At 38.0% G+C, this 26,530-nt stretch overlaps 1 protein-coding gene across 3 annotated transcripts in view; it reads right to left on the bottom strand.

Moving 5' to 3' along the window:
• Positions 1-23,512: 23,512 nt before the first annotated feature.
• PAPSS1 (3'-phosphoadenosine 5'-phosphosulfate synthase 1) overlaps positions 23,513-26,530 on the bottom strand; it is a 167,454-nt gene continuing 164,436 nt past the window's right edge. For 2 of the 3 annotated variants that reach the window (XM_077142613.1, XM_077142615.1), the window contains one exon: positions 24,121-24,233. In XM_077142613.1, the coding sequence (XP_076998728.1) occupies positions 24,228-24,233 (6 nt within the window). In that variant the 3' untranslated portion in view covers positions 24,121-24,227. Of the gene's footprint in view, positions 24,234-26,530 lie in introns of all 3 variants that reach the window. The other variant, XM_077142614.1, reaches the window with a different exon arrangement.

The raw sequence follows: 26,530 nt of genomic DNA, 5'->3' as shown, positions 1-26,530 counted from the left end.
TGAAGACAAACTCATGGACCTTTGTTGTATGGTCTTTACTGCTAATCATTATTTGGAAAAAAGCCAAAGAAACCAAAGTAGCAAGCTTGGAGAAATTACAAAAAATTTAGCAAAGATTTCATTTCATCCCTGTACCCCCTGGCATTCCTGTTTGTATAGCACCTAGAATCCTGGGGGAACTTCTACTTTCTACATTTACTTGGGAAGATAAGGGTCATCAAACAGTCATCCCCCTTTAGTGATCTTCAAATATTTGGCCATGTACTTCTATTTCTTGGTAGTATTTTGAATATACACTCCCAGTAAATGTGTGGGCTTCAGTTCTTTTTAAACATGTATCCTTTGTACTAATAGTCTGTCAACTATGAAACAAAAATAGAATATCTAAAGGATGAGATAAAGACAATTTAACTATTTCTTAAATAAATTTAATGTCACTTATTGTTTTTCAAAACATTATGCTTACATTTAAAATTTAGCATTAATGTTAATGATATTAGTGAGCACAAGTGACAAACATGCCTTGTTATATTTTAAAAATCTTAGTTTCATGCTTTGTAATGCTACTGACTTTAATATCTGTCATATGAATAATATTCCTTACACAGATGTTGAGATCCATGTAGAAAATCTATGTAAATCCTGGAGTTTATTTTTTCAGTTCCATCTAACAATTGTGCAATATTTTTCATTGAAAATTCATCCAGTACATGTTCATCTTTTTGAAATTAAAAGTTGCCTTTTCTTTTTAGAAAAAACGTTCAAAAACCCACTAAAAATCATCAAGTAAAAGATTTTTAAGCAGACAGAAAATCTAGTTTCCATTTTTAAAAATAGTTTACATATAGGAAATGTGTATGTGACACATTTATATTGTTTTTGACAATAAAATCGCATATCTATGGAAACATTTCCAAGCCTCCAATTTCAAAATGCTTTGTTCATGGCTGGAGTTTCTTTTGAAAAGCAATTACTTTCTTGTTCATTGTTAAAATGTTATTTTCAACTTGGGGGACAGATTAAGTATGTTAATATTTTCAAAAATATGTCTGTTGGGTAGCATACTACTGATGGTCTCTTGTCATCATAGAAAAGGACCTTTTGATGAAGGTACTTCAGTTAAGGTGTGACCCAGCCCAATCAGGATGGGTCTTAATCCTCTTACAAGAATCTTTTATAAGTGGAATAAAACTCAGGCAGACAGAAAACCACAGGAAGCAAGCAGATTATCAACAGAACCCAGAAGAGAAGGGAGAAACTAAGAGAACTCCATGTGCCTTGCTATGTGGCAAGCTAAGAGCCAAGAATCACTGGAAGCCAGTACCAGAATGAATGCGTTACCGTGATGATGCCTTGATTTGGACTTTCTTTTAGCCTCAAAGCAAATACATTTCCATTGTTTAACCTGATCCATTTCATGGTATTCGCTTGAACAGCCTAAGAAACTACAAGCACTGGATACCACTTATTTAATTCTTGCAACAGACTTATGAAATAGGTAAAATTCCCATTTTATAGGTAGTAAAACTGAAGGTTAAAGAGGTTAAGGGAATTGTCCAAAACCACAAGGTTAGTAAAAGGCAATGTTAGGAGTAGATTCAAACTCAGATATTCTGCACAATTGACACACATTTTAGGCTGTTTGAGTGAACAATTATTCATATGTATTTTCTGGTTCTCATAATAGGCTTGGAGTTGAGGCTGCTTCATACTCTATAGTCACAATGTTTCCTGAAGTGCTATCTTAATGCCTCCTGCATTAGAATTGTTTCTGATGCTTGATAGAAGTGTAGATTCCCTAGACCAATGAATCAGAATCTATGGAGGAAGGGCTCACAATTTGTATTTCTATTCAGCACCGAGGTGGAGTACACCTATTATGTGCTCCTAAGTTTGAGAACCACTACCCCATATCAGTGATCTCCAAAGTGTAGGGGATGTGCTCCAAGGTACTCCATTGGAGGCAGGAATAAAATATCGACACTTCCTTTTAAATTAATTTGTATCTAGAAAATAAGAAAGAATGAAATTTACTATAATACTAAATACACAGATTAAAACTCAATTTACTTGGCTATTGATCACGTATCAAGTAGGGTATGTGAAAACTTCTAAGGCAAGAGTATCAGTTAGCTTTCACTGATTAATAAACCACACTGAAACCTAGTAGCTTACAACAACAGCAATTTATTTAGCTCATGATTCTGTGGGTCAGCAATTTGGGCTTGGGCTCTGCTGGGTGTTCTGCTGAACTGGACCAGACTTGACTGATCTTGGCTGGAGCTCACTTTGCATCTCACTCATACCGTGTTGGTCGCCGGCTCAGGTGAAATGACTGCCTGTTGACTGGGGTGTCCCAGCACTGCAGGTAGTCCCTTCTTCAAACAGTCCCTGCTTGTTCAGAGAGTGGAAGGGTTCCAAGAGCAGGAACAGAAGTATGCGAAGTACATAGAAGTCCTGTCTTGAAACTTGCACAATATATGTTTCTGTCATATTCTGCTGGTCAAAACAAGTCACAAAGCTGCCTCATATTCAAGAAAAAGGGAGATGGTCCCCATCTCTTGATGGAAAAAGCTGCAAAGCCAACTTGCAAGGTCACATTGCAGAGGATAGAAGGAGGGAGATATTTTGGTTATTTTTGCACTTTACTGCAGGCAGGAATTCCACCAAGCAGTGAGATTGACAATGCCTCCCTCACTCATTCAGCCCTTATAATGCTGTCCTGATGTAGTGTAGTTTCCATGATACAGAGTGTACTGATGTGGTTAGTTTTACAGAAACCAAACCAAACAGTCAATTTTGTAATGTGATGGGAGGAGACTGTGAACATTTTTCTACTATACAAGATTTCACTGCATTTCTCATGGCAAAGCACTTAAAGAATTATTTAGCTTAAAGATGTATTTTTCATCTTTTCTTTTTTTGCAAAAAGACACATGTTCCAGATTTGTTGTCCTTTTCTGTGATGACACAGTGAATAATTGTTCACTCAAACAGCCTAAAATGTGTGTCAATTGTGCAGAATATCTGAGTTTGAATCTACTCCTAACATTGCCTTTTACTAACCTTGTGGTTTTGGACAATTCCCTTAACCTCTTTAACCTTCAGTTTTACTACCTATAAAATGGGAATTTTACCTATTTCATAAGTCTGTTGCAAGAATTAAATAAGTGGTATCCAGTGCTTGTAGTTTCTTAGGCTGTTCAAGCGAATACCATGAAATGGATCAGGTTAAACAATGGAAATGTATTTGCTTTGAGGCTAAAAGAAAGTCCAAATCAAGGCATCATCACGGTAATGCATTCATTCTGGTACTGGCTTCCAGTGATTCTTGGCTCTTAGCTTGCCACATGGCAAGGCACATGGTGGTTCTCCTGGTTTCTCCCTTCTCTTCTGGGTTCTGTTGATAATCTGCTTGCTTCCTGTGGCTTTCTGTCTGCCTGAGTTTTATTCCACTTATAAAAGATTCTTGTAAGAGGATTAAGACCCATCCTGATTGGGCTGGGTCACACCTTAACTGAAGTACCTTCATCAAAATGTCCGATTTACAATGGGCTTACACCAACAGGAATGGATTCAATTTAAGACCATGTTTTTCTGGGGTACATATGTGTTCAGATCACCACAAGACTTAACACAGAACCTACTGCACAGATGTTCAACTATTTATTCTTTTTATTTGATTACTGTATTCTTATCTTTAAATATCCACTTCTTTCAAAGGGCTAATTTGCATTTCTGAATACCTCCAGATCCTTCAATAGAAATCCTGCCTGAGACATAATCAGGCTCTGGAATCAGCCTCCTTGCTTTCTGCCCCCAATCCACCATTTGTTAGCGCATGACCTTGCACAAGTTTCTTTACCTAAGTCTCAGTTTCTGCACCTGTCTCAGTTTCTGCATCTGTGAGAAAGGGGCTAAGGTACTACTTTAAACCACAGGGCTTCAAAGATTAGAAAAGCTAATGTCTGTAAAGCACTTCTCCCAATGCAATGGATTCACTGGGCACTTCACTGCCCAGTGACTTCACTGGCACACCGCAATCCACAGTAACTTTGACCTATTAGCATTATTTCCTGAGGGCTCTTCCTCATAAGTCCTGAAATCTAAATCAAGAAAAGACACCTACAGCTTAACAAGGAAAAATCTAGGATCTGATATAGTAAGGTCTCATCAAAGGTGTGTGGAGGGAGTATCTGGTAGCATTACGGCATTCGAGGGAAGGCCACCAGAGAAGAGGAAAAAAGAGGGACCCCTGGAGGTTTTCCTGAGGCACAGATCCTAAAATCAGACACAGCTGGTGTTTGGAGCTGCAGCAGAAGGAACAAATTTGGTTTCTCTGGACTCGCATTGTCAAAAGCTCACCTGTGAGTGAACAACGAAGTTAAAACACATGTGGCCACCAAAGAAAGGGTGTAGAGCTGGGAGGCTCAGGGATTTATTTAGGAAGAGGGTAAAGGCATCCTCCCTTTTCCATTACACCTTTCAACACCTAAGGCAGACCCCCCTGGCCCTCTGCCTGGAAAGGAGCAGGTCTTTTAACTGTTGCCTCTGCGGCCTGTTCCCCAGTTCCTTCTCTTTGCCCAGCACGTCACGGTCCATCCTTTACCTAAACCACTCACATGCCTATGCCTCACTCTTGGGTAAAAATCTACAACGACTATTTCCATTTGTTCTAATTTAAATGCTTTACTCTTACTGTATTAGGCTTTAACGCCCCACTCCCTCTACTCCACACACACATGAAATTTCCCTCACTAACCTCATCAATACTCTCCCAACTGCCAGAGGTGGAGGGAGTGTAGTGCTCTTTGGAAAACTTCCACAGCCCAAGTAAGAAGATTTGGAATCAGTGAAATTCCTTCCATACTCACATACCTGATGTCTAATTTCATTGCATTCTACCCAACATAGAACAAGATTGTTTTATTTGTATCATTTTAACTTGCATTATTAATAAATCTGGTGAAACCAAACATTTTACCATGTTTGTGTTTTCACTGGTTGTATTTTATTCTTTTTTCGTGACAAGCGTTTCTTTAACATTTTCAAGCCTACTTCATTTTTAAAATAAATTCTCAGGACCAGAAGCCCTGGCTACCTTAGAGTAACTTAGACGCAGCCAACCTTTGGGTTTCCAATCTTTTGTAGTTGTTACCAGACAAAGGCAGTGGATTCTTTGCCTGATGCGCTCAATAACCGATTCCTAAGACACCAGGGTTTCATTGCTAAGCACGAAACAGGGAGATCAGATGGCCTATCAGCCCAAAATCTGTCTCCCTGAGAGAACTGTGGCCCCAGATGATCTAATTATTGAGCATGCACAGGTTTGATTACATGCTTAGTCACAGAATATATGTAAGAAAACGGCAGCCTTAATATGAGGATGGGTGTGATTTTTAGTATTATAATGAGGTTTAGGTCACCTAAGTTTAAGCTACTGCACATGTCAGACTGGCCCAGGTTGGTTAGATCCAGCTTTAGTTATCAAGATAACATTCGACTTGGGACAGGTTAGTTCTAGGTTGACCTAAGACCTTTCATTAACAAACATTAGGGATCACAAGACTCCAAAGTCAAAAAAAAAATGGGTAAGGGTGGGCCATGGTGGCTCAGCAGGCAAGAATGCTCACTTGCCATGCCAGAGGACCTGGGTTCCATTCCTGGTGCCTGCCCATGTTTAAAAAAAAAAAAATGGATAAAATGGGCACAAGTGAGGGTTAGTCACAAGGTTTCTGCAATTACAAGGGCACAGGATAAGGCTATACAATCATTATCAGAGATCAAGGCAGCTGGATTACAATTCAGAGATTTCAGGTATTTCCCTCTATCTACCTTAATATACCAGAAAGTAAAAAGGAATGCCTATATAATGATTCAGTAATCAGCATCATCCCTTAAATCCTAACTTCTTGGTACATAGTCAAGTCCTGTGGCTTACTTAAAGACTGGTGGGCAGGGGTCTTTCAAAGGATTCTCAGCAGCTGAAGCAGCGGTGAACTATCTCTATGAGTCAGGGGGTGCCCAGACCCCCAAAATGTGGCAGAGTGGTTTTGTACTCCTCAGAGCAGGCAAAAAAGGTAAGAAAACACTGTAAACATGGAAAAAGTTTGAGAGGCATTTTTCTGAGATGGCAGTGTTGCTCCCTCTCACATTTTATAGGCTTGCCATTGTAGTAGGGGAGCCACAGAGAAGTGGATATGAGGATACGGAGAGAATGGGAAACTGGCCTGGCCCTTGAGCGAAAAATGCCTGCGGTGTGTCCCTGCCACCTCGGCTGTGGGTGTGTGCGGGTGGGGGTGGGACAGAACATGTGACACCATGTAGGGCTTCATAGGATTATTTCCCTAATGTTGGAGGGTCTTATAAGGTAGGATCAACTCTGGGGGAATCTGGAGTTGTCTATAGATACCCCCATTATGCCTATGAACTGTTCCTTTTAAATTTTTAATTTCCATTTGATTGATTGTAGGGCTTTTAACCAGGGAGAACTCTGCGGAGTTCATCTAGAAAGTGGTTTGTCGATTCCTGAAAGGCAGCCTAGAATCCACGATAAAAGTAAAAGCTGCTATTTCTGTCGTTATTGTTGCTGGTCTTGTTTTGGTGTTTAAAGAGGTTATATGGGTCCTTAATATTCAGGAATCCCTGGCAACAGGCTAACTCTGGGAATTGTTCATGAAAAAGCAAACATTTTTGAGCCTCTTTATCAGAGGAGAAAAGGATCCTCAGAGTCCTAATTCAGGAGAAGACAATTCCTGCCCACCCCTGGCTCTGGCTAACAATGTGGTGGTGACTCTCAACTTAAATGTTTCTCAAAATGTCCAAAGGACCAGAGCTTTACTCTGTGATTCCAAATAATAGCTTCTCTATCAACCTCACTTCTGGAGCTGAAAGTCAAATCCAAAGTTTATCAAAGTCTTACATTAGAATATACATCCAAATCCAAACACACTATAACCTTTTGAATAAACCAATTCAAGAGAGAACCATACATCTCAGCTTTCAGGTCACCAGGTATCAAACTTGAATGGACAAAAGAAAGACCACGGCATGCCTTTAAAATGTACAGTGCTGGTTTCATCCCAAACTTTTCAACTTGGCTGCTTTCGTACAGATGTTCAAGGACACAGTATGAAAACACTTCTTTAATTCTTTCTCGAGGTAAAATACAAATGAACAGAAATCACAAAATGTCATCCATCATATTTTGCTACAGAGCTTGCCAAGGAAGCCTTCACAAGTCTGCCTACCAGACAGAAAAAAAGGAATATTGCGTGGCCAGCTGTGTCTGCCCTCTCTTATGAGGAGGACACAGTCCTCATGCCAACAAAATTCCCCTTAGGTCTCTATGCTGGTTTGAAACTGTTATGTACCCCAGAAAACCATGTTCTTCTAATCCAATCTTGTGGGTGAAGAACTATTGTGGGTGGGACCTTTTGATTAGGTTGTTTCCATGGAGATGTGATCAATACAATTCAAGGTGGGTCTTAATCCTTTTACTGGAGTCCTGAATGACAAGAATAAAAGACAGAAAACTTACAGAGAACTCAGAGCTGATGCTTGGAGACCGAAAATCCCCTGGGAGATGCTAAACTAAGAGATGAAATGCAGAGTTTGCCCTGGAGAAGCTAAGAGAGGACCCACAGAGTCTTAATGAGGGAAAACACCTCAGGAGAGGCCAGAAGGACCCGCAGGAACTGAGAGAGCCATTTTGGAAACCAACCCAGGAGAGAAGGGCCAGCAGACATCACCATGTGCCTTCCTATGTGACAGGGAAATCCCGGTGCAACTGGCCTTTCTTGAGTGAAAGTTTCCTCTTGATGCCTTAAATTGGACATTTTCATGGCTATACAATTTGTAACCTAATATAAAGTTTGTAACCTAATAAATCCCCTTTGTAAAAGCTGATCCATTTCTGGTATAGTGGATTCTGGCACAATAGCAAACCGAAAGTCTCCTTGGCAGGACTGGTCCTATTGGCCACTGACAGCTACCACAGAGGCTGGGAAGTTTGGGAGCAAGACTGTCATGACTTTCTAAGGCCCTAAGGCTTGGCACGTTGCTGACCTTGGCAATATCAGGATCCTCTCATAAAGAAGAAGGGTGGAATGAAGGTATCTGAGCAACTCACACGTCTATCTTAGGGGGGAAGGACAAACTAATGTTGAACATCTGCTATATGGAATGCTCTGGAACAAGCGCTATTACATTTTTTTTAAATCTCATTTAACATAATATCCCAAACTCCTCTGTAAACAGACGTTTGTGTCTTACCATATCACTTCCCTGTCTTTCAGATTTATCATAAAAGAAAAGATAAATCTCTTCAGATTTATCCAGACTCTTTCTAAGATGATTGCCTTTTAAAGGTTTCCATTTAATGGCATTTCAGTCCCTCAAAACTGAGCTGAAAGTTTTCAAGTTTTTCTCTAAGTTATACAATGCTTCAATACATTTGTTGAGATTCTGATTTATTTTGTTTATTTCTAGTATGAGAAAAACTTTTAGGCAAACTTTTGAGCATAACACTTTTAATCCATTAGAGATACATGAGTAAAAGGAACCAAATCCCATCCATATTGATCCAAAGAATTAAATATATATACAAGCAAACCTTAAGACCCCCAGTACAGCTATTATTTGGTGTATGGTGATTTTCCTGAGAGAGAAGGGCACCAAAAATTTTTTGTTCTCTTTTTTAAGGGGAACTAAATGTGAAGAAAAAGGTTAATGTGATACATGGGATGAAAATTAAAACATGGAAGTCAGGAAATACAGACTCAATGCTCTCATAGGAACCCAGCTCAACGTACCCAGGTCGCAGTGTGATCCCTCAGCATGACATGACACACTGGTGTTTCTGCTGAGTAACCTGACATCAGGTCACCAACCATTGGACACTCATCAACACAAGATTAGAAGCTAAAAAAAAAAAAAAAAAAAACTGTTGGAATAATTGCTTACTAATCTTTTAATTTATTTTTATTCTCTGTATTGTATCCATTTTTAAACAATATAATTATCTGTATTTGCAAGATTTTAGTTCTTGTTACCAGAATTGCTGCTGGATCAACATGATGCTAAAATTATGCCTATTTGGCAAACAGTTAAGTCAACATAATCCTGAACTGAGCCAAACTGGATATCTGACACTACATTGAATTATTTGTATTTTAGTGTCACAAGCATCCAAACACACTCTTATAGTAGGAGGCAATTGAACATGCACCTGACTGAATACTTTGGCTTCATGGGATTAAATCTGCTAAAGGGTTTGGTCTTTTCCCCTTTCCCACTCCCTCTTCCCTACTTCTACCCCTCTCAAAGTCAGAGAAGGGAATGGAAGGTGAGATGTACAGACTAAGAACTGTGTGCTTTTTTCTGTTCCCCAAGCTTGTCTCCTCCTTTTAGGTAAGAACTCTAATGTAGGAATCTGTGTTAGTCAGGATTCTCCAGGAAAATAGAACCAACAGGATATATATATATATATGTATATATATACATATATAATGAGATTTCTTATAGGAGTTGGCTCATGTGACTGTGTGGGGACAGGCAGTTCCAAATTCTGTAGGGCAGGCCATAAGCTAGGAGCTCCAATAAAGGTTTTCAATGAACGCCCCAGAAGAAGTTGTTTGGCAAAAGCAGAGATAGAAATTCTTCCTTCTGACTACTGAACTCATCAGCTTCTTTTCAGGCCTTCAACTGATTGGATGAGACATCTCTCATTGTTGAAGGCAATCTCCTCAGTTGATTGGAGATGCAATCACTATGGATACAATCAAATTACTAATGACTTAAAACCATGAAATAACTTCACAGTAACAATCAGGCCAGACCTTGCTTGACCAAACGGCTGAACATCATAACCCGACACATGAACTCACCAATCACAGGACCCCATGCTGTAGAAGTCATTGTTGGTTTAGAGCAGTGGTCAGCAAACTTTTTCTGTCAAGGGCCCTGTGCTGGTTTGAAAGGAAGTATGCCCCCTAAGAAAAGCCATGTTTTCATATAAATCCCATTTCATAAAGGTGGAATAATCTATTCAATACTGTATGTTTGAAACTGTGATGAGATCATCTCCCTGGATGATGTAATTTAGTCAAGAGTGGTTGTTACTGGATTAGGAGATGATATGTCTCCACCCATTTGAGTGGGTCTTGATTAGTTTCTGAAGTCCTATAAAAGAGGAAACATTTTGGAGAATGAGAGATTCAGAGAGATTCAGAGAGAGCAGAGAACGTTGCAGCACCACGAAGCAGAGAGTCCATCAGCCAGACCTTTGGAGATGAAGAAGGAAAACACCTCCTGGGGAGCTTCATGAAACAGGAAGCCAGGAGAAGAAGCTAGCAGATGATGCCATGTTCGCCATGTGCCTTCTCACTTGAGAGAGAAACCTGAACTTCATCGGCCTTCTTGAACCAAGATATCTTTCCCTGGATGACTTTGATTGGACATTTCTATAGACTTGTTTTAATTGGGACATTTTCTCGGCCTTAGAACTGTAAACTAGCAACTCATTAAATTCCCCATTTTAAAAGCCATCCATTTCCGGTATATTGCATTCCGGCAGCTAGCAAACTAGAACAGGTCCAATCATATATATTTTCAATTTTTCAGGTCATGCAGCTTCTGTCTTAGCTACTTAAGTCTGCTGTTGGAGCCAGAAAGCAGCCATAGTTAAGATGTAAATAAATGGATGTGACTATTTTTCAATAAAAATTTATTTACAAAAAGCGGCAGCAGGCCAGATTTGACTGCTGAGGTCATAGTTTGCCAACCCCTATTCTAAAGAATTCTGCTTCAAACTAGTTCGGTTTTTCCTTTCTTATTCTAACAAGGATATATTCTATTATACAGCTCTGTAATCTAAACCTGCTTTTCTGTATGCACTATCTCCTAACTCTGTTTTTATATCTTGCCACAATTACTCTCACTAATTTTATCATTTTTCCTGCTAATCTTAAAGTTTCAAGCTTCTATTATAGATTCCTTTTTATTTTTCTTTACCTCTACCACAACCCCAATTTTCCCAGCTGTCATCAGCTAGCGAGTACAACTAAATTAGAATACAATATCCTTAATGCTTTATTAGTAGCTATTACTGTACAACGAAACATCCCAGAACTCTGTGGCTTAAAACTACCACCATTTAATAGTTTTCATGAGTCTTTCAGTCAACTGGTAATTTGCTTCCTCCCAAATCTCAAAATTTCTTACCTATTATTAACTATTTATTCTTCCAAATGAATTGATAAATTATTTTATCTAATTCCATAAGAAGAAATTAACTGCAATTGCCTCAAACATTTATTTATTTTAGGAAGTTTGACATTTTTATGCTATTAACTCTTTTCATCTAGGATCATGGTATGCCATTCCATTTTATCAGAACTTACTTTTTTCTTAGAACTTCATAATTTTATTCAATTAGGCCCTTAAAAATTAAATTCTTAATTTTGTTCCTAAGTATTTTTAGCTTGTGTAGCTACTATTATTATGTAATATTTTCATTTTTAGTCAATTACTGTTAGAGAACATTTTCATGTTTTTATTCACAACTAACCACTTGACCAAAATCTACTTTAGATTTTCTCTTTTACACCTTTAAAATACTTGCATTCTGCTCTTAATTTTGATTTTTTTCTCATTTAAAAAATTTTTTTCTTCTTTCTTAATAATGCATGAAAAGCACACAGCACAGTGTCTGGAAAATAAAATGGTATGCCCTCAGTAAATCTAAGCTGTTATTAAAAGTTTTTATTAAAAGACTGAATTTTGTGCTATTCTCTGGTCATCACCCTATTCATAGGTATAAAATCTTTTTACTACAGGAAGTGAGAAAAAAAATGTGTGGAAAACAGGATGCAATTTTGTATTTCATATTACTTTTCCTAATACCTTAATACCTATTAATAGCCACAGTAGATACTAAAAATTAATTCATACATGAATCAGCACTTGCAGTTCAATTCTAAAAGTTAAATTATAAGATTTTATGCTTTGATTAGAAATGTTAACAAGTTAAACTCAGCTTTCATATGAAAAACTGTAACACTTATCAAACACAACATAAGTCACTAATGACCACAATTGAAACAGACCTTAGAGGGACTTCCTGGAAGATGGCGGCTTAGTAAGACGCGCGGATCTTAGTTTCTTCTCCAGGACACCTACTAGGGGAGTAGAAACGATACAGAAAGCGCCCAAAGCCACAACAGAGATAAAAAAGACAGCGTACCCCATCCTGGAACGGCTGGCTGGCTGAGAGAAGCAGCTCGGGTGAGATCGCCGAGGCGCGCGGGCCTTACCGGGCGGGGTGGCAAGCGGCCGGAGTTACTCCCTTCTCCCTTCCCGGGCCGGCTGGGAGAATTGGAGAGGCGGTCCCCTGAAACCAAGGCGACTGGCGCCCACACCACGTGCAGCCCCCGGACCAACTGAGAGAATTGGATCGGAAACCCCCAGGCCGCGGAGAACGGTGACGGGTGGGGGAGGCCCCTTCCAAACCCGTGACTCCCGGGGAACGTGCACTCTCTCGGGCGGGCCACTGCCGCTGGCGCCCTCCCGCCACGCTTGTTGCCCAGGGCCGACTAGGAAATTCGGACGGGCTCTTTCCCTGGCTGCGGCGACCAGCAACCCTCCCTGCGTTCGGACCCCGGGCCGGCTCAAGCCGCTTCGGCTAGCGAACCCCCAGGACGGCGAGAGTTTTCCAAAGTTTAAGGTCCCACAGCACCTTTTACTGGTGGGACCCGCAGACAAACGGGTGCCACGAGCGCCACCTACTGGGCAGGATAAGAAAAACAGAACCCAGAGATTTCACAGAAAAATATTACAACCTTGCTGGGTCCAACACCAAGAGAAATCTGAATAAATGCCCAGATGCCAGCAGCAGAAGATAACTGTCCACGCTCAAAAGATTGATAATATGGCTCAGTCAAAGGAACAAACCAATAGCTCAAATGAGACACAAGAGCTGAGACAACTAATGCTGAATATACGAACAGAAATGGAAAACCTCTTCAAAAATGAAATCGATAAATTGAGGGAGGACATGAAGAGGACATGGGCTGAACATAAAGAAGAAATAGGAAAACTGAAAAAACAAATCTCAGAACTTATGGAAGTGAAGGATAAAGTAGCAAACATAGAAAAAATAATGGATAGCTACAATGATAGATTTAAAGAGACAGAAGATAGAATAAGTGATTTGGAGGATGGAACATCTGAATTCCAAAAAGAAACAGAAACTATAGGGAAAAGAATGGAAAAATTTGAACAGGATATCAGGGAACTCAAGGACAATATGAACCGCACAAATATACGTGTTGTGGGTGTCCCAGAAGGAGAAGAAAAGGGAAAAGGAGGAGAAAAACTAATGGAAGAAATTATCACTGAAAATTTCCCAACTCTTATGAAAGACCTAAAAGTACAGATCCAAGAAGTGCAGCGCACCCCAAAGAGATTAGACCCAAATAGGCGTTCTCCAAGACACTTACTAGTTAGAATGTCAGAGGTCAAAGAGAAAGAGAAGATCTTGAAAGCAGCAAGAGAAAAACAATCCATTACATACAAGGGAAACCCAATAAGACTTTGTGTAGATTTCTCAGCAGAAACCATGGAAGCTAGAAGACAGTGGGATGATATATTTAAAATACTAAAAGAGAAAAACTGCCAACCAAGACTCCTATATCCAGCAAAATTATCCTTCAAAAATGAGGGAGAAATTAAAACATTCTCAGACAAAAAGTCACTGAAAGAATTTGTGACCAAGAGACCAGCTCTGCAAGAAATACTAAAGGGAGCACTAGAGTCAGATACAAAAAGACAGAAGAGAGAGATATGGAAAAGAGTGTAGAAAGAAGGAAAATCAGATATGATATATATAATACAAAAGGCAAAATGTTAGAGGAAAATATTATCCAAGCAGTAATAACACTAAATGTCAATGGACTGAATTCCCCAATCAAAAGACATAGATTGGCAGAATGGATTAAAAAACAGAATCCTTCTATATGCTGTCTACAGGAAACACATCTTAGACCCAAAGATAAACATAGGTTGAAAGTGAAAGGTTGGGAAAAGATATTTCATGCAAATAACAACCAGAAAAGAGCAGGAGTGGCTATACTAATATCCAACAAATTAGACTTCAAATGTAAAACAGTTAAAAGAGACAAAGAAGGACACTATATACTAATAAAAGGAACAATTAAACAAGAAGACATAACAATCATAAATATTTACGCACCAAATCAGAATGCCCCAAAATACATGAGGAATATACTGCAAACATTGAAAAGGGAAATAGACTCATATACCATAATAGTTGGAGACTTCAACTCACCACTCTCATCAAGGGACAGAACATCTAGACAGAGGATCAACAAAGAAATAGAGAATCTGAATATTACTATAAATGAACTAGACTTAATAGACATTTATAGGACATTACATCCCACAACAGCAGGATACACCTTTTTCTCAAGTGCTCATGGATCATTCTCAAAGATAGACCATATGCTGGGTCACAAAGCAAGTCTTAACAAATTTAAAAAGATTGAAATCTTACACAACACTTTCTCAGACCATAAAGGAATGATGTTGGAAATCAATAATAGGCAGAGTGCCAGAAAATTCACAAATACGTGGAGGCTCAACAACACACTCCTAAACAACGACTGGGTCAAAGAAGAAATTGCAAGAGAAATTAGCAAATACCTCGAGGTGAATGAAAATGAAAACACAACATATCAAAACTTATGGGACGCAGCAAAGGCAGTGCTAAGAGGGAAATTTATTGCTCTAAATGCCTATATCAGAAAAGAAGAAAAGGCAAAAATTCAGGAATTAACTATCCATTTGGAAGAACTGGAGAAAGAACAGCAAGCTAACCCCAAAGCAAGCAAAAGGAAAGAAATAACAAAGATTAGAGCACAAATAAATGAAATTGAAAACATGAAAACAATAGAGAAAATCAATAAGGCCAGAAGTTGGTTCTATGAGAAAATCAATAAGATTGATGGGCCCTTAGCAAGATTGACAAAAAGAAGAAGAGAGAGGATGCAAATAAATAAGATCAGAAATGGAAGAGGAGACATAACTACTGACCACACAGAAATAAAGGAGGTAATAACAGGATACTATGAACAACTTTACGCTAATAAATACAACAATTTAGAGGAAATGGACGGGTTCCTGGAAAGACATGAACAACCAACTTTGACTCAAGAAGACATAGATGACCTCAACAAACCAATCACAAGTAAAGAAATTGAATTAGTCATTCAAAAGCTTCCTAAAAAGAAAAGTCCAGGACCAGATGGCTTCACATGTGAATTCTACCAAACGTTCCAGAAAGAATTAGTACCAATTCTCTTCAAACTCTTCAAAAAAATCGAAGTGGAGGGAAAACTACCTAATTCATTCTATGAAGCCAACATCACCCTCATACCAAAACCAGGCAAAGATATTACAAAAAAAGAAAACTACAGACCAATCTCTCTAATGAATACAGATGCAAAAATCCTCAATAAAATTCTAGCAAATCGTATCCAACAGCACATTAAAAGAATTATACATCATGACCAAGTAGGATTCATCCCAGGTATGCAAGGATGGTTCAACATAAGAAAATCAATTAATGTAATACACCATATCAACAAATCAAAGCAGAAAAATCACATGATCATCTCAATTGATGCAGAGAAGGCATTCGACAAGATTCAACATCCTTTCCTGTTGAAAACACTTCAAAAGATAGGAATACAAGGGAACTTCCTTAAAATGATAGAGGGAATATATGAAAAACCCACAGCTAATATCATCCTCAATGGGGAAAAATTGAAAACTTTCCCCCTAAGATCAGGAACAAGACAAGGATGTCCACTATCACCACTATTATTCAACATTGTGTTGGAGGTTCTAGCCAGAGCAATTAGACAAGAAAAAGAAATACAAGGCATCAAAATTGGAAAGGAAGAAGTAAAACTATCACTGTTTGCAGACGATATGATACTATACGTCGAAAACCCGGAAAAATCCACAACAAAACTACTAGAGCTAATAAATGAGTACAGCAAAGTAGCAGGTTACAAGATCAACATTCAAAAATCTGTAGCATTTCTATACACTAGTAATGAACAAGCTGAGGGGGAAATCAAGAAACGAATCCCATTTACAATTGCAACTAAAAGAATAAAATACTTAGGAATAAATTTAACTAAAGAGACAAAAAACCTATATAAAGAAAACTACAAAAAACTGCTAAAAGAAATCACAGAAGACCTAAATAGATGGAAGGGCATACCGTGTTCATGGATTGGAAGACTAAATATAGTTAAGATGTCAATTCTACCTAAATTTATTTACAGATTCAACGCAATACCAATCAAAATCCCAACAACTTACTTTTCAGAAATAGAAAAACCAATAAACAAATTTATCTGGAAGGGCAGGGTGCCCCGAATTGCTAAAAGTACCTTGAGGAAAAAAAACGAAGCTGGAGGTCTCGCGCTGCCTGACTTTAAGGCATATTATGAAGCCACAGTGGTCAAAACAGCATGGTATTGGCATAAAGATAGATATATCGACCAATGGAATCGAATAGAGTGCTCAGATATAGACCCTCTCACCTATGGACATTTGATCTTTGATAAGGCAGTCAAGCCAACTCACCTGGGACAGAGCAGTCTCTTCAATAAATGGTGCCTAGAGAACTGGATATCCATATGCAAAAGAATGAAAGAAGACCCATCTCTCACACCCTATACAAAAGTTAACTCAAAATGGATCAAAGATCTAAACATTAGGTCTAAGACCATAAAACAGTTAGAGGAAAATGTTGGGAGATATCTTATGGATCTTACAACTGGAGGCGGTTTTATGGACCTTAAACCTAAAGCAAGAGCACTGAAGAAGGAAATAAATAAATGGGAACTCCTCAAAATTAAACACTTTTGTGCATCAAAGAACTTCATCAAGAAAGTAGAAAGACAGCCTTCACAATGGGAGACAATATTTGGAAATGATATATCAGATAAAGGTCTAGTATCCAGAATTTATAAAGAGATTGTTCATCTCAACAACAAAAAGACAGCCAACCCAATTACAAAATGGGAAAAAGACTTGAACAGACACCTCTCAGAAGAGGAAATACGGATGGCCAAGAGGCACATGAAGAGATGCTCAATGTCCCTGGCCATTAGAGAAATGCAAATCAAAACCACAATGAGATATCATCTCACACCCACCAGAATGGCCATTATCAACAAAACAGAAAATGACAAGTGCTGGAGAGGATGCGGAGAAAGAGGCACACTTATCCACTGTTGGTGGGAATGTCAAAGGGTGCAACCACTGTGGAAGGCAGTTTGGCGGTTCCTCAAAAAGCTGAATATAGAACTGCCATACGACCCAGCAATACCATTGCTAGGTATCTACTCAAAGGACTTAAGGGCAAAGACACAAACGGACATTTGCACACCAATGTTTATAGCAGCATTATTTACAATTGCAAAGAGATGGAAACAGCCAAAATGTCCATCAACAGAAGAGTGGCTAAACAAACTGTGGTATATACATACGATGGAATATTATGCAGCTTTAAGACAAGATAAACTTATGAACCATGTAATAACATGGATGGACCTAGAGAATATTATGCTGAGTGAATCCAGCCAAAAACTAAAGGACAAATACTGTATGGTCCCACTGATGTGAACGGACATTCGAGAATAAACTTGAAATATGTCATTGGTAACAGAGTTCAGCAGGAGTTAGAAACAGGGTAAGACAATGGGTAATTGAAGCTGAAGGGATACAGACTGTGCAACAGGACTAGATACAAAAACTCAAAAATGGACAGCACAATAATACCTAATTGTAAAGTAATCATGTTAAAACACTGAATGAAGCTGCATCTGAGCTATAGGTTTTTGTTTTGTTTTGTGTTGTTTTGTTTTGATTTTACTATTATTACTTTTATTTTTTTCTCTATATTAACATTCTATATCTTTTTCGGTTATGTTGCTAGTTCTTCTAAACCAATGCAAATGTACTAAGAAATGATGATCATGCATCTATGTGATGATGTTAAGAATTAATGATTGCATGTGTAGAATGGTATGATCTCTAAATGTTGGGTTAATTTCTTTTTTTCCGTTAATTAAAAAAAAAAAAAAAAAGAGAAGGGATAATTGGAGATGAAGGGATACAGACTGTACAACGGGACTGGATATAAAAACTCAGAAATGGACAGCACAATACTACCCAATTGTAATGCAATTATGTTAAAACACTGAATGAAGCTGCATGTGAGGTATAGGTTTTTTGTTTTTGTTTTTTTTGTTTTTTTTTCTTTCTATTATTGTTTTAATTCTTATTCTGTTGTCTTTTTATTTCTTTTTCTAAATCGATGCAAATGTACTAAGAAATGATGAATATGCAACTATGTGATGTTATTAAGAATTACTGATTGTACATGTAGATTGGAATGATTTCTAATTGTTTTGTTAATTCTTTTTTTAATTAATAAAAAAAATAAAAAATAAAAAATAAAAAAAAAAAAAAAAAACAGACCTTAATCAACCTTAATGTTGAGGAGAAAGCAGAAATCTTGTCAGTAAATTCTTCACTGGGGGCATTAATCAGTCCTTGTTGGGTTAAACATAAATTAACACGTGACTAGAGCCTCATAGGAAATGGTATGTTACCCATCAACAACGTAATAAATCACCTTCCCACTTTGGATCTTCCACCACCATATTTTAAGATGTATTTTCCATTTCATTCCACTTGGACAATGTGCTACCATTTTTCAATGATTTTTTTTTCCTTTTACATTTTAATTCGCCTGTGCTTGCTTTAGGCAAATCTGTAAACATTCCTGCTTTTTCTCTTTGCACAAACATACTCATTCTTAGTTGAGGAAACACAGGAGAAGTTGGAAAAAAGGAGTAAGTGAGGGAAAGAAGTGTAGCTGGACCAGATTTACTTACTGCCTTTAGATTTACATCTAAAATATATCTGTATTTACTCATTTGGCTCAGTGGATTAGAGAATGGTATTATGAAGCAAAGATTGATACAGTGTAGTCTCATAAATATTGGTATTACTGTTTTCTGGCCTGTTCTAGTTTGCTAGCAGCCAGAATGCAACACACCAGAGATGGATTGGCTTTTAATAAAAGGGGATTTATTTCATTAGTTCTTCAGAGGAAAGGCAGCTAACTTTCAACTGAGGTTCTTTCTTACATGGGAAGGCACAGGACGATCTCTGCTGGCCTTCTATCCAGGCCTCTGGGTTCCAACAAGTTTCCCTGGGATGATTTCTTTCTGCATCTCCACAGGCCTGGGCTGAGCTACAAGTGCTGAGATGAGGTATGCTGAGCTGTTTGGGCTGTGCTACATTGCGCTCTCTCATTTAAGCACCCGCCAATTAAGTCAAATGTCATTCATTGCAGCAGGCACACCTCCTACCTGACTGCAGGTGTAATCAGCAACAGATGAGCTTCATGTACCATTGACTCATGTCTATAGCAACAGAACTAGGTGCCTTCACCTGGCCAAGTTAACAACTGAATCTAACTACCACATGGCCCAAAGACTGTATCTTTAATGTTAAAAAGTAATTAATAGTAATAACTATAATAAAGCAGTGTAATACATGCATCCTCTCATATAACTCCTCACTATGACCTTCACTTCACAGATAAGGACATCAAGTCCTAATGAAGCTGAAGGTCACAGAGAGAGCGAGAGATTGGTGAAGTTTGACTTCAGGGCCTGAATTGTTAACTACAAAGCTATGCTCTCTCACAAGCTGTACCTTTTGCTTATGCCAAAACAAATCCCATCCCAGTAATAACTAAAATTATCAACGCTTTTCTTACTCAAAATTCTCTAATCATTGCAAGTAAGTAGACCATTGGAATTTGCCCACAACATAGGAAAAGGCAAATTTCTACATATGTTCCTAAATACAGCATAAAATACGTGCCCCTACTTCACACAGAATACACCAGCCACATGCTGAGGGTGAAAAGTCATTTAGGGCAGGATTGAGGGCAGCCAGACAGTGAATCCAGAAGTGTATCAGACATAACTCAGTCTTTCCTTTGAATTCCCCAAACTCACAGCTGTTTATTCATGGGGACTTGATTGTGAAGGAGGACCCCAGTAAGTTTACTTTAAACAGATGCCTATTTTCTCTAGGGGACTAGGCATGCATGGTTATGCTTTTGGGGAGAACAAATACTTCTCAAACAGAAGGATAAGCCAGAGTCATTGGAAGGAAGAAAGGGGGTCAGCTCTTCTAATTCATTTCAGTGGAGATGTTTTCCTCTTCTTAACAAAGGCAGAATATCATAGAGGCTCGATGCTGGGGCAGGTGATAAGGTCCATGATTAAATTTTCCATGTTTCCTGTTTTAGTTCTTGGAATCTAGGCCCTAAATTCTGGTGTTATTAGCAGCCTTTTCCCATGAGAATCTGGGGAAGCAGGAAGTGGGACAAAGCAGCACATCTTAACAAACCCCTGCTCAATCACAGTCCTTAAGTGCTTATCTTTAGGAAGGTTTTAGCCGGAGCAATAAAGACTGACAGGGAAGTGAGTGGGCAGAATGTTTTTTGCACAACCTACATATAATTATATTCAGGATAAAATTGTGTGGGCTAGGGAATGGACTCCAGCAGAAATATAACCAAAGGAGTCTGTAGGTCCTCTAAGAAATATACCTCACACACAAAAGAAGCCCAGTGGGCAAATACCTCCTTACTTTGTGAGCCAACCCACCCCTGAATACAGATGTGTTAATAAAAATATACCATATGTGGGATGCATGACTTCTGAATTTTCCCTGATAAAGTATTTGGATGTTGACTTTCAAGAGATAGACATAATTACTCCCCTTTTGGATGGAAATAAAATTCAAATATGTGGTCTTGATTATCACAGTGGAATAGAGAATGGATCAATTTAAAACATAACATTTCTGCCAAGATGATTACAATTTCTTTCGTTTCCTCCTTTAACAATGAATTATTATTTTTCTATTCACTTTTCCAGCTGATGGGTAGATAAAAATGGTGCTGAGATTGCCAAGACTATTTGGCAGGAGAGGTTTGGTGTAAGGATGAATGTTACAAAGATTGGTTTGGGGTTCATTTTTATGAACTTGGAAAAGGAAAAATAAAGTTTTTATGTATATGTCAGATGTGTAGATTAAAGACACACATACCAACCAGTGGGTTGGTGGAAATCATCGGTTGTTTTTATTTCCTTCTCCATTTCTCTGGAACACAAAAGTGGGTATCTAATCCCAAGGGCACAGGAATCTGGAACCAAGTTTTCATCATGTCCAACTCTGGCAAGCTGCAGGCCAGGGGACACAGTGGGGACTAGACTCAGAAAAGCAACCATACAACAGAACACCAAGTTCCCTTTTAGACCACATTTCAGCCTTATGCTCTTACTCTTGATTTTCACGTTCTCACTTTAATTTTATAACTATAGCTTTGTCACTTTGAAGGACACTAAGTTTTCTGAGTGCCTAATACAAAAAAAAATTGCTTTCTTTTCTATAACAGTTTTAACTTTTGAAATATGCTGTTGACAGTAAAAACTTTGAAATTTAGCAAACTCATTTTTTTTTTAAGGTGAAATGCACATTTTTTTTTTTGACATGCTCCCTGGTATAGTTAGGGCTCTTGGTGGCAAACAATAGAAACTAACTCCAGATAATTTAGGTAGCAAAGGAACTTACATGAAGGCTATTGAGGATTTACAGAAACGAAGGACAATGCTGGAAAATGAGTCTGGGAAAATAATCAGAATTGAAATGAGGTTGGTGTCAGAGAACTCAATCAAGGTCAGGCCCCTGAAATTTTCTGGCTAGAACACTGCTTCTGCATAAGAACCCACTGCCACCAGGGCCACCCCCAGAATCCTGACTCTGTCACTGCTACCATGAAGCCATGGTTCATTCTGAACTGTCTTTACATCTTTTATTGCTTTCTATAGACTCAGCATTCCAGGTGAGAGTTTCTGAATTAGCTGAGCTTAGGTGCTGTGTCACATGCTGTTTGTGGTTAGAAAAGAAGACTATATGGTGCCTTTCAATCTCCATAGAACTATATAAAGGAGTTCTATCCCTAAATAAAAGTATCTACATAACGTGGAGCTATAATTTAAAAGAAAAACAAAAACATATCAACCACCACCTCTAATTTTCCCATCAAAATAATCACATACCCTTCTATACTATTCTGTGATATTTTTCTTCGCTATTTACTTGCATTTTTTCTATTTACCTACTTTCTTATTGATTGCATGATCCTTTTTTTCTTTTCCATTTTTGCCTTCATTTCTTTCCCTAGTGGGATTTCATCTGCATTTGCCTTAATGATATATGCTATCTCCATGTATAATTTGCCATCCCTATATAATGTTGGATTTTTAAGACCAGATCACATAAGGATATTTCATCACAGAACATATCACTACAAATCAGAAAAGAGCTGCTATCTTAGCCAAAACTGTATATCCAGCTCTTAAATATGTATCTACACCTGGATAGTGTCTGGTCAGCGCATACATCCTAAGTAAAAAAAAAAAAAATCAACTAATTGATATTCCCCCATCTGTATCTTGTCTCTATTACTGGTACTACCACCCACCCACTTGCCCCACCCAGATATTTGAAAATCCTTATTGATTTCTCTTTCTTCTCAGACTCTATCCAAGAAATCACACATACCCGTCAAATCTACCTTGTAAATATTTCTGGATTCTGCTCTGCTCTCTTTTCCATCTTTATCATTATTATACCAAGTCAGGCTCCCATCATATCTTGCCTTAAGTAAAGGCCCTGTTGTTTTGAGTCTCACTTCTCACTGCTTCCCACATGTGACATTTTATACCCCAGCTGTATCAAAGTACTTATAGTTCCCAAAATACGCCCCACTGTCTCCATGTATTTTTTTGGCTTACTTGGAACATGCTTTCCCACGTTGTCTCCTTGCAGCAAACATGCTCATCTTTCAAAACTGAACTCAGAAATTATCCCTGCTGGGAAGACTTTCTCACCCTGACCTTCCACCTGCAAAACCACTCAATACCAATTAATTATTTCTTCCTCTGTTTCACAGCTCTCTGTACAGTATTTTAATTATCTACTGTTGACCTAGCACTGAATTATAATTGCTGCTGTGTTTGTCTATATGCTTCTTGAGAATCTCCAATATAGAGACAGAGTGGCGAGTTTGGTATTCACTACTTGTGGTCACCATTATTTCCAGTCTGCTTTCCTCCCTGCACACAAGGAAGTGGAAGCATTACTATTTTTCCACTTAAAATAATGGAATATAGCTCCTGCTATGCAAAAATTCGCTACGCAGCATGGTGGTGGGAATTACACATCAGCAATGAAAATACCAGTATTTTTCTTCTCCCATTAGAAACTTTTTCACAAGAAGGAAAGTGTGTGTGGACAAAATAGCATAAGAAATATCATGTAAATAAGCCAAATATTTAATTTTATTGAATAAAGAAAGTTCATTCAAGGCTTACATAGATCATTAGAATAGTTTAGATTATAACAGTTGAGAGATCTATAGCTGATTGGAAGGAAGAAAGACAGTTTATATTTTCAGCATAGAAAAAAATCTAATTGCTACAGATGTCTTGTAAAATTCCTAAAACAAGATCTAGCCAAGTTTATTGTTTAATGACTTTTTCTTCTTTTTAAAGGGATAAAAAGTAAGATTCAATGTGTGTACTACTGGTTACAACTAACATAACAGCTTGAAAAAATCATGAGACAGAAGCATACACATAATAGAAAAAGACGATTTTGAAATCATACTAAAGGACTATTAACTATAACAAATGAAAAGATACATTAAAACCAGCAGTGTGTTACACTAGTTCAAAACAGAACTCACGAGGCAGACCAAAACTGATGCGACTTAAGGAAAATAGTCTGTTTTTCAGAAGTGTTTCCAGACATAGGCTGCCACTAAGCAATGTCAACAGTGACTGTGTGGTCCCCGTGTTAATCAATGAAGTGTCAGAGGTGGAGTGAGTAGGCTAACAGCTTAAACTTTCTCCAAAGTTTTGTAATACTCCATCAGCACAGTCCAAGCCTTCGGAGCCATGAAACCTTCAGGAGGTTTCTGGCCTTCTCGGGCAAGTTTGCGCATTCGTGTTCCTGAAATAAATTCAAAGTCTTCATGGCTGAAAGAGAGAAAAGAGAAAATTTTACATTTTTAAAAACTCACTTGTAGTGAAATTTTAAAAAGCATTTGTGCCTTCTGTCCATGTTAGACAAACATAATGAAAAATTAGCCTGATTAAAACCTAGTACTTGTGAAAGTCAACTTTGTCGCTGAACAAAAAATACAACATTAAATATTACACATTTTTAGAAAAAGGAAAAATTGTTATTTAAAAATTCTAATGACATCATTGTAGATTCAAATACAGTTGTAAGAAATAATACAGAAAGAGCCCCTGTACCCTTTACTCAGTTTCCTCCAGTGGTAATATCTAACAAAACGACAGTATAATGTCTCAACCAGGTTACTGTCACTGAAACAATCTACAGATCTCATTCAGACTTCAATAGTTTTACTTGTACTCATTTCTGTATGTGTATTTAGGTCTATACAATCTTATCACACTTGTAAGTTTGTGTATCCCACTACCAGTCAAGACACAAAACAGTTCCAAAACCACAACAACCACTCAAGTTGTTCTTTTACAGCTACATTCATCTCCCTCTCTCTCTTCCCTAAACCCTGGTAACCACCAATCTAAAATTACATTGAAAAAAAAAAAAAAACCACTAAGTCAAATTTAGCTAACACAGATTGAAAATCTTTTTTAGGGAGTTTTAATTTCAAAGGCTAAGTTGCATGGGTATATGGAACATAAAGAAAAACATCAGAATTTTTTAGCAGTGGTAATTATCCATATTATTCCAGTGAAAAGCTACTACAAATAGTTCTTCTCATCTTTACACATATATAAAAACACCAAAGCCTTTAGCCCATTAAGTACAGAGCATCTATGACTATGGTACACATCATCTACCCATAAACTTCATCCTCTTCTCTTTACAGAGGAACTCAACTTAAACACAGCTGACGCAGCATCCAGCAAGAGTTCTCGGTGGGTCAGGTCATCAGGTCACTGGCCCTGTTTACTGTCTAGTTAGCAGTCACACGGCCCTTTCCCCCCTACTCCATTACTTGTGGAGTTAACTGAAGATTCAGTGAGATCATAAGCTGCCCAAGTCGCCCTTGCTTCTAGAGGTATCGCGTCCTAACCCTGAATCCTGTGGCATGAACTATTTGTAAACAGGACCTTTGAAGATGTTATTATTAGTTAGGGTAGGACCAAGCTGAATCAGGGTGGGCCTTAATCCACTACGACTGGAGTCCTTATAAACAAAAGAAATAGGCCATGGAAGTAGGAACATGAGGTGGGTACAGGAAGACACAGATCTCCAAGTGATGGAAGACTGCCAGAGAGCCACCACCAGAATTCTAGAGACCTTGGAGAAAGCATGGCCTTGCTTTCTGGACCTCTAGCTTCCAAGACTGTGAGCGAACAGAGTCTTACGTCTAGGCTATCCAACGTGTGCTGTCAGAGTAGCCCTGGCAAACTACAACAACGGCTCTTCTAATAACTACACTTCTAGGAATCTACATTAAAGGAAATAATCAGATATACAGATCAACATTAGGCATAAAATAACTGTCTTCAAGTTGTTTTATGATGACAAAATAGCAGAAATGAAGATCCAAAGGGAATGATCATTAAATAAATTATGGTACAGCCTTGTGTGGAGTATTAGTCACTAAAATACAATTAAAGACATGATAAAATGTTCATGATGTAAATAATCACCAAATAAAACTTTACATACAATATCATGCCAATTTTGTTAAAATACACTCACATACACTCACACACACAGAAAGGTCATATAGAAATATACCCAAATGTTACTAGTGCTGAAGTTGTGGTATTGCAGGTGTTTTCTATTTTGTCCATCATGTTCTCTGAATTTCCTCAGTTTTCTACAAAGTATTCTACATAATACTTTTTCTGAGAAAAAACTGTGTTTAAAAAATCTCTATCCAAAGTCATTTTAAATCACTTTAAATAGCATAACCTTTAATTAGCCTGAAAATGCAATCATTTGGAATATCAAGTGTGATGACAGTAGATAAACAGGGTGCTACTATAGCATCATGCTTCCTAGTCTCGCCCCACATTAGTTATAATGGCTATTAAATGACACTTAAATGACAGACTTTAGCATTAACCAATCTGAACAGTGCCAGGCACAGACATATGCAGTAAATATTTAGCAATCAAGTCCCGTGCTCATCTTTCTAATTTGGAGCTCAATATACATTTGGCAAAAGAAAGAATGAAAAGGTAAACATATAAGAAAATTTTCTGGTACAAGATAAACCTATCCCTGGTTCTCAATGAGTCAGTTACTGCCCTTTGTCCTCTGG

The sequence above is a fragment of the Tamandua tetradactyla genome, chromosome 24 (genome assembly GCF_023851605.1).
Source record: "Tamandua tetradactyla isolate mTamTet1 chromosome 24, mTamTet1.pri, whole genome shotgun sequence".
NCBI lineage: Eukaryota > Metazoa > Chordata > Mammalia > Pilosa > Myrmecophagidae > Tamandua > Tamandua tetradactyla.
The sequence above is the reverse complement of the archived record's forward strand: the minus strand, read 5'-3'. Positions and strand labels throughout refer to the sequence as shown.